Here is a 9,038-nt window from a genome sequence, read left to right on the forward strand (position 1 = left end):
CCACTCTCTACCCTTTTACTTCTCTACTTGTATGCTGGAGCTGCTGGTAGTATAGGAAAAGTCGGACGATGAAGCTGGGGGCGCATGCTCGAGGTCCTGCGCTTCTGGTTTCCCCAAGGAACCTGGTAAGCTGCTTTCTTTCTTTCTTTCTATAAGATGATAGTTATCTGACTGATATCGTGCAGAAATATGTCAAGGGAAAGCCGTGCAAAGCCCTACAACTCTGTCCTGGGGCGAGTTCTTCAGAGTGAGCTCTTCTTCCATTCCTTGCTATAGTTACATCTACTGACAGCGGCGTGACAGTGCAACTGGGAGGTCAAGGACACCGAGCCCGCAGTGGTGGTGCCGACGGGCTCAAGCTCGGGCTCGGGCTCGAAGCTGGGGTCAAAGTGCAACTCCAAGACCGCCTCGAAGGAGAGCATCTCGGCGGCCCCATCGATAGCATCCACTTCTGCCTCTGCCTCTGTCTCTGCCTTAGCTGGTGCCTCTACTTCTACTTCTGCTTCTACTTCTACTGCTGAGACGGTCAAGATCTCCCTACATCACGGAGCAGACCTCCCACCACCCGCCCGTCTCCGCTTTCTGGGTCGACTGTCCCCAGAGAGGCATCACCGCCAGAGGGTTCGACCAGATCAGCGCCAAGTTCACCGGGACGTCAGTCCGCATCACCCCCGGGCAGCACAACCTCGGCATATTCATCACCCTCTCCAAGAGAGACAACGAGGAGTACCGTCTCACCCACCCGGACGCCCATCTCGGCGGCCTCCTGCGCGGCGGCCTGTCGGTCTCCGTCGCGGATACCTGCTACATCACCTGTCCCAAGACGGGCATCAAGGCCATCCTGCAGTACTCGAGGACGGCTGGCTCAGCAAGGCACAGCACCGCGTCGTCGGAGCGGTGTTTCGCTACAACCCGGACGACGACCGCATATCCCGCATCAAGGACGTGCCCGCGTCAGACTTGCTGGCCGAGATATCGGGCTCATGGCACGACCAGATCTACTTCAACCTCCCCGCCTCCCCCAAGGATAAACACCTCCTCATAGACGTCGCCCCTCTCTTCCCAGCGGGCAAGATCACCCCGCCGACGGAAAAACAGCTCGCATACGAGTCCCGTCGGCTCTGGGCTGACATCACCGCCGCCATCAACTCAAAGCAGTACTCCCTCGCCACCCGGCTAAAGCACGAGCTCGAAGAGTCCCAGCGCTCCAAGGCCGCCCAGCGCAAGGAGAACAACCTCCAGTGGACGCCCAGGTTCTTCACCGTCACAGAGCAGCATATCCAGCCCGGAAGGCCCCATCTCACCGACGACGGACGGCAGGCCCTCGACAACCTGCACCACGACGTCTTTGACCTCAACGAGAAGCTCGCTTCCCCCGGCGAGTCCCAACGTTGACCATAGTAGTAGCTCTTTGCTATCCTCTCTCCCTTTGACTTCCAACTTTAACTGATCGACTTACTCTTTTAATGCTTGGGCTCAGGCGGCCGGTTCGCTTCAACCTTCCCCCCCCTACATTTACGATCTCATCACATACTTACTATATTTACACTATATACTACATACACCATACTATCCTGATATATAGTTGTCCTGTCTGACGGTGCATTTGTACAAAGGTTGCATATTCTTAACCCCCTCATCCACCCTGCTTCTTGTTTTGCATAAAAATCAAAAAGTCCGTCTTCTTTCTTTTGGCTACTCGTTTTTGGCTGCTACCATTTTATATACATATTCATGCCCCAAAGCAAGGGGTTTTATCGTTGTGTTGGTGTCATTGTCTCATGTTTGTGTGATTCGTTGCATTTTTGATGCGGCTGAAGAGCCGCCCTGGCTCGGCCCGTCCATGCAAACCTTCCAGCTATTTAACTGCCCGAACTGCCCGAACTGCCCGAACTGCCCGAACTACCTAATCATAGTATTATTATACACGAAAAAACAAACTATTTATATAGCTAAATGAAGATTTAACGAGTTAATTGGCTTGCACGACTTTAAAGCCCGCTGCCACTGTCTTGGTGATCTCCTCGTTCTTGTGCGGTAACAAGCTCAGCGCGTATGCAACGTCGTTCCATTGCTTCTCCGTCTCGCACCTCGTCAGTCGCGCCGCCAGCTTATCTGCCAGTTGTTTCGCATGTTTGTCCTAGACATGTACATATCAGTATTGCATCCTCAACATTGTATCTACAGAGGAAAAAGGAAAAACTAAAGACAATACCTTCTCGACAAAGCCGGCGAGGAACTTGATGATCCGCCGCAGTGACTCCTCCTCCAGCGACTTCTCCGTGCTCAGCAGACTGAACATGTCCACAAAGTGGTTGTACACCGCATTGTCCTTCGTCGACAGCTCAGTAAAGAACATCCGCGCGAGGTCCGCGATCTTCTTGTCCTCATCCTCCAGACACTTGGCCATCTCCCCCAGCTGGCCCTTCACCTTGATCTGGCCCGCCAGGATCAGGAACGTCAGCGTCATCAGACACGTTCGCTTCACCGAGACGTCATCATCGTTCAGCCGCCGGTACAGGAAATCGGTGTTCTCGTCTATCAGGTGGTTGAAACACACGGCCATGTCGCCCAGCGCTATCACCGCGTTGCTCCTCACTATCGGATCGTCCGACCGCTCCATTATCGTGATCAGCAGCGGCAGGTTACTCTCGCAATACTCTGCTGACACGCACATCAGCTTGGCCATACACAGAGTCGCCGTCGCCTGAAGGTTCTGGTCCGGGTATGCCGTGTTGTTCGAGCATATCTCTGTCACCAAGGGGCCGAAGTGCGTCAGCAGCGAGTTCTCCCCGTACAGCAGCTCTCTCTCGCGGATGTGGGCCATCGCCTCCGTAAAGTCGTCTTCTGTCGTGCCTCCGATCAGGTCAAGTTCATTGTCCTCCGCGGTTGCGTCGTCATTCTTCCCCTGAGCTGGATTGGCTGCCTTTTCCTTTTCTTGCTCGGCCTTCCTGCGCTTGAAGTCAAGTTCGCACAGTTCAAGGTGCACGATCTGCTTGATCGCGATGTGACCAACAATAATCAGCAGCTGTGACAGCCCGATAACGCTGGCCTTTTGCCGAGCCGCAGTGCTATCTTCTGCGGGAGTCGTCGCTGCCGTTACCGCTGATGCTGAAGATGCCGACGACGGGCGGTCTCCTTCGCTATCCATTCTTTGCTGGAAATTATTTGACCTGAAGACCGCTCGTGTCTTGCGCCGTAGTATGTCCGAGCAAAGGACATCGGGATGCTTTGCTAGCGTATAGATCGCACTTATGGCCTGTTCCGCGACACCATACCACTCCTTGCTGTCGGGACACGATCTCCATCATGGCAGCCAACTTGAGCAACACTGGATGGTCGTTTGCCAGCTTTGGATGTGCCCCATCCTTTACAATGGCCTGCCGCCCGGGTTTGATTCGCTTCAGCGCGATGCAGGTGTATTTAGCAAGGACAAGATCCGACCGTCCCAGGCTGCCCAGGCCTATCCGGAGCATAATCTCGATCTCCCTGACTGCAATCTCTTGGTCAGCAAGCGCAAGCATTCCCAGTACAATAATGGCGCCTCTTCTTTGTGTTCTTGATATTTCCTTCTTCTGAACCCCATACACCTGCCATAGTTTTCCGATCACGAGCTCTGAGATGTGGCCTGCCTTCACCATAGTGCTAAGCAGCTGTTCCAGGGAGGTAAGCTCCGCTGGGGTTGCGCCAAATGTCAGGCTTATCATGTTGCGGGCAATATAGTTGGCTGTGTCGTTTGGGCTAAAAGCATCGGGTGCGTCAAAGAACAGCCCCTTGTAGCAATCAATCAGATGGTTCTGAACACCTTTCCCTTCGTCACTGTTACCCTTCATCCATATCAATCGTAGCATTCTGCGTATCCCAGCTCGTGAGGTTTCCACCTTGTATGCGTCCAGCATCACAAAAAAGTCCATAGCCTCGATCACCTCGCTCTTGTTCCGGGATGATAGCAGCTGCAGCACAGTCTCTGATGCGCTGTGCAAAACCTCAATAAACTGAATCGCCTCAAGATAGTACTTCCGGGTTAACTGCAGCCGTGCAAGCATCTCCGACGTTGCAGCTTCCTCTGCAGCTTTCTGAACTGCTGCCGCTTTTTCTTCTTCTGTCATTCTTGGAGCCTTTGAAGGAGAGTCATCAGGTACTTGCGTAGCATCATCCAGCAGTTCGCTATCGATCTGGGTGCTTTCAATCCCCATCTCCGCTAGCCCAGGGGTCTCCGGTGGTGGCTTCAATGCATCAAGTTCTTCTTCCACAGCATGCAAGCGAACTTCCCAGTCTTTGTATGACAGCTGGCCCCCATGCATAACGCTAAAGGGGTGTGTTGAGACTAGTTTTCCTAGTAGTTTTATCGCATTCCTTCGAACATTACTGCTCTTGTCTTCCAAGCTTCGAGCTGCAAGCTTGGCCGCTGTCTGTCGTCGTTTGGGGAACTTCTGGTCGAGGTCGCAAATCTTCATATATACCTGTATCACACGGCAGCGACAGTAAGGGTTCATGTCAAGGAAGCGCTCCTCCAGCACATCAAAGAAAGAATTTATTTGAGTTTGGAAGTTTTCACTTCTTTCCTCTTGTTTACTCAAGTCGGAGATCAAGTTTCCGCACACTTCGATAACAGCACACCGGAGGGTATAAGCCTGGTTATTGTCAATAATGCATATTTCCATGAGCCAACGCAAAGGGAACATACTTCACTATCTAGCTGCTTGGCCAGTAGGGTCATTTGCTTGATGACAAGTCGAGGCGCAAGCTTCAGACAGCTTAACAATAAAAGCGGACACTGACCTAGGGCCCTGGTATCATTTGATTGACTCCTTATTTCAACCTCCCTACACACAAAGTTAGTGATAGAAGCAACCATGTAGGACGTCGGGAAGCGTACCTTAGAATCTCATCCGCGAGCTGAGGGTAGTCGTATTGCTCCGCCAGGATATGTAGGAATTCAGCCATAGGGTCCGAAAGATGCTCAAAATAAGTGAGGCTTTGCACAATAGATGTCTGGGCACCTAATATGATGTTACGCTGGTAGCTAGGGAAAGCTATTCGTGGTAGAAACTTACCAAAAGCATGCCCATGATGCTTCACTGCAATACAGAGTACCTTAAATGCATGCATCCGTATTGACATGCTCTTGACTCTCTGCTCGCTTTCTAGGATTAGGTATATGGATCGAGTAAACAAATTGACGAAGGTATCCTGGTCAAGAGGTAGTGACGAAGAGCTTCGACAGTTTCAGTTTCAGCACCTTGCACATAACCTCCATACCAATCTGTATCTGTGCAGAGGAATCCCACGACTCATCCCTTGCGGTCTTACGCCCCGCCTTTCCACCTCCTCTCCTTCCCGGCCCAGTTGTAGGTGGTTTCTCTGCTATCTTTGCCTCAACAGAAGACAGCGCCCATTGTAGGAGAAAAGCGTATAGCTCCAAGAGGTCCTTGTGCTCGGACAGAGCCTCGGGCTCATCGGCTTCGAGATCATTATGCGCAATATCGGCGAGCGATGCAAGGCCGGAAACAACAACATCAAGGGATTTTGCTAAGGGCTTTTGGAGGGAGGACGGGTGTAAGCCTAACAGGAGAGAGCAGTTAGAATCAGGTTCAACTTCCATATCATTAATTATGTCTAATATGTTTGTTACTCACTTCAAGAAGAAGCTGCAAGGAGTCAAAGACGAGCTTCTTGCGAGACTCGAGGGGATCTTCTGCACGGAGTCCACGATAGGATTCATACCTCATCGATTACGGCAGATCAAGGAATCCGGTCAATTCGCAGTCCAGCAAGCAGCTAGATCGGCCTCCGGCGTTGAACGAGGCCGGGGTCGCTCAGGTAGTATTTCCACTCTGTTGAGATCAAAATCTATCCGTTCGTTCATCGTGGCCGGCTTATCGACAACTACCCGGCGTAATCAGATACTGTAGACATCAGCCTGTGCTGTATAAAATGCGAAAATCGTAGAAGAAGATGAAGATGTCGAGAAATGTTTTGTTTGCTTTTTGCCTTTGGGACAAACCAAAGCGGTGTAAAGTGTGACGGTAAGTGATAAATGTGCCTGGGGTTTAGCGTAAATTACACCTTCTGATACACTATCAATACAGCAACTTGAGCTATCAAAAAAAAAAGATCGCGTTGACGCCGATTTTTATCTTGACTTCGACAGAAATTCGAGGCTGTCAAACACCACATTGATTGCTGTGATACCCGTGGAAAATATGCCTGACTACGCGGCGAGCATGCACTCGTCCTTCTCGGAGCAGGCTGGGAGAGACGAGATGAGCAGCTACTCGGACGAGGAGACGCGTTCATTTGACTACGAGGAAAAGACCGTTGCAGTGGAGGATGACTACATATCCTCAGATGAAGACGATGTTGAGAGTGAGCATGAAGAGCAGGATGAGGCTGTTCGTGAAGACATGAGGAAGCTCCAGGATGATGCAATACTGCATGGGAAATTCAGACTGATCAACCGCGTTGGAGAGGGTCAGTAGCTCTCCCTCTTGTTCACTCCTCCTATGGTACACTGGGGAGACGCCACGCTAATGGACGCTTGTTTATGAAAAAATAGGCACATTCTCCACGGTATACAAGGCTGAAGATCTGACCTGGGACCAGGGTGCCTTCCAAGCTGAACTGCTGGAGCCGTACCGTTCCCCAAAGAAAAAGCGCCGCACTGGGCCAAAGAGGCAATACGTTGCTCTCAAGAAAATCTACGTCACAAGCAGCCCTTCCCGGATTCTGAATGAGCTGGAGATTCTCTATGATTTGCGAGGGCACCGCGCTGTGTGCCATATCAAAGCCGCGTTCCGGCTTGACGACCAGGTTGTGGCTGTCCTGCCATACTTTCCTCACACGGATTTTCGCTTGATGTTCCGTACCTTTCTTGTCGAGGATATGCGGCATTACTTCAAGTCGCTACTAGAGGGCCTTGATTTTGTGCATAACGCGACGGTGATTCACAGGGACATCAAACCTACGTTGGTGACCCCTGCTTTCCTGTGTCCGTTTTCAATTCGCATTCTGACGGTGTCTCGATAGGAACTTTTTGTACAATCCAAAACTTCGTCGTGGAGTTTTGGTGGATTTTGGCCTAGCAGAGGTGAGTCTATGATACGAATAGCCCCCACAGATAAACACTGTTGTGTTGACGTATCTATCCGCTGCACAGTATGAGAGTGAAGGTGGGAACTGCCTATGCAAAGTTGGCCGAACCTCTTACACCTCGTCTTTCGTATCTAAATTCGAGAAGATAATGGATGCCGCCCAGGGTTCCTCTCCAGCCCCCGCTGGATATCCAAGAAACGACTCCAGGCCTTCTCGGCGTGCCAATCGAGCGGGAACTCGTGGATTCCGTGCACCTGAGGTGCTTTTCAAATGTCCCAACCAAACCACCAAGATTGATGTGTGGTCGGTTGGGGTCATTCTCCTTACTTTCTTAGCCAGGCGCTTCCCATTTTTTCACTCAATGGATGATGCCGATGCTCTCATAGAGATCGGATGTATCTTTGGACAGCAAAAAATGCAACGTGCAGCAGCAGAACATGGCTTGGTGTTTGACACCACCATCCCCTCAATTTCAGAAAAGGGGTACTCTTTATCCCGAATTATCCAGTGGTCCAGTCTTGTTACCGACCTGACTGGTAGAGAGGTGCAAGCTATACAACTTCTAAAGCATTTGCTCGACCTGAGCCCAAGAACTAGGTGTACTGCAGCTAGGGCGTTACAACACGACTTTTTCAACAACCCAGAGGGTGATGACCTCCCCTGGGGCGGAGACGACCCAGAACAACTGCAACATCACGCTACCCAACACCACGACGAGACTGCATGCGACGCAGGCGATGACGTGAAACTTATTTAGTGTCCATCCATCTTCGAGCGGTTTTTTTTTTTTTCGATATCAACAGCTCCAGCTTCGGCGCCCAACCGGGCCGCTGATGACGTCACGAGTGGCCTTGTTTACCATATCTATATCCCCTCCCACCAGCATCTTCTGCATCGCCTCTCCGCATCCAACCATTGACATTGACATTAAACGATCTGGGATACTGATGTTTACATAGAACTGTCGGTAGGTAGACCTTGTTCCCTACAATCGACTGTGGCTATATCTCTATTACACTATTCACGCCTGACTAGCTGCATTATTCCCCCCGGAGACCCCACTCACACTGCTTGCTTGTTTATCACTAGTGGAGCAAGGCCGATTCTCTTCCTCTCAATATTTATCTCTTCGGGGCAACGGCAAGGTGCAGCGCCATTTGAGCAAACGCAGCCTTTGTTTGGTCGGTGCCTTGGCTGCTATCATCACTCTCGCCATTAGCTACATCATACTCTTACCCCAGCGGCTTCATTTGCCCTCAATATCCGTGTGCGGGGAGTACCACGAAATTTCAATTTACCTAACAGGCCGTCTCTTCGATAGGAAGGCTGCAACCATGGCATGGCAATGTTCGGGTAAATCCAACTATCAATTGATCGAAAACCTCTTCACCTGTAACCTTATTAAGAGTGAAAGAGTTAGAAATGCAATGCTGAAGGTACGTAAAGAATATGTGCTGGCTGTTTGGATGTTGCTCACGATACAACGAGCTAAACTTCGGCAACAGGTTGACCGTGCTCATTATTCTCCATCGAACCCCTACAATGATTCTCCTCAGTCAATTGGGTTTGCGGCAACTATTTCTGCCCCGCATATGCACGCGCATGCCTGTGAATATCTGCTGCCATTTCTTCATCCGGGTGCTCGGGTTCTTGACATTGGCTGTGGCTCAGGATACCTTAGCCATGTTTTTGCCGAGTTGATCACCGATGCACCTGCTTCGGACGGCTGTGTTATTGGCATCGACCACATCCAAGGATTGGTTGATATGTCTCTTAGGAACCTTGCCAAGTCAGACGAAGGCCGCAAGCTGGTCGAATCTGGAAAGATTAAGATCGTTAAGGGCGATGGACGCAAAGGTTGGGCCGAAGTGGACCATACGATGCCATTCATGTTGGCGCCGCTGCAGCAATGATGCATTCTGACCTCGTAGATCAGCTGCGAG

At 51.0% G+C, this 9,038-nt stretch overlaps 4 protein-coding genes across 4 annotated transcripts; 3 read left to right on the forward strand and 1 right to left on the reverse strand.

The window, feature by feature from the left end:
• Nucleotides 1-68: 68 nt before the first annotated feature.
• Nucleotides 69-1,395, forward strand: MGYG_05810 (hypothetical protein; the record flags this gene model as incomplete). The annotated part of the gene is made up of 4 exons (XM_003173172.1): nt 69-125; nt 304-525; nt 602-780; nt 870-1,395. 4 exons carry the CDS (start codon nt 69-71, stop codon nt 1,393-1,395), a joined length of 984 nt encoding a protein of 327 aa, XP_003173220.1.
• Nucleotides 1,396-1,972: 577 nt separating this feature from the next.
• Nucleotides 1,973-5,732, reverse strand: MGYG_05811 (condensin complex subunit 1; the record flags this gene model as incomplete). Its single annotated transcript, XM_003173173.1, has 7 exons — nt 1,973-2,140; nt 2,216-3,157; nt 3,279-4,634; nt 4,688-4,826; nt 4,880-5,147; nt 5,263-5,565; nt 5,636-5,732. The coding sequence occupies 7 exons, from the start codon at nt 5,730-5,732 to the stop codon at nt 1,973-1,975; spliced, it is 3,273 nt and encodes a 1,090-aa protein (XP_003173221.1).
• Nucleotides 5,733-6,206: 474 nt separating this feature from the next.
• Nucleotides 6,207-7,852, forward strand: MGYG_05812 (CDC7 protein kinase; the record flags this gene model as incomplete). Its single annotated transcript, XM_003173174.1, has 4 exons — nt 6,207-6,474; nt 6,560-6,968; nt 7,030-7,090; nt 7,160-7,852. The coding sequence occupies 4 exons, from the start codon at nt 6,207-6,209 to the stop codon at nt 7,850-7,852; spliced, it is 1,431 nt and encodes a 476-aa protein (XP_003173222.1).
• A 577-nt stretch (nt 7,853-8,429) lies between these two features.
• MGYG_05813 (protein-L-isoaspartate(D-aspartate) O-methyltransferase) lies at nt 8,430-9,008 on the forward strand (the record flags this gene model as incomplete). Its single annotated transcript, XM_003173175.1, has 2 exons — nt 8,430-8,531; nt 8,601-9,008. The coding sequence occupies 2 exons, from the start codon at nt 8,430-8,432 to the stop codon at nt 9,006-9,008; spliced, it is 510 nt and encodes a 169-aa protein (XP_003173223.1).
• Nucleotides 9,009-9,038: the final 30 nt, after the last annotated feature.

Source organism: Nannizzia gypsea, genomic scaffold (genome assembly GCF_000150975.2).
Source record: "Nannizzia gypsea CBS 118893 supercont1.4 genomic scaffold, whole genome shotgun sequence".
NCBI lineage: Eukaryota > Fungi > Ascomycota > Eurotiomycetes > Onygenales > Arthrodermataceae > Nannizzia > Nannizzia gypsea.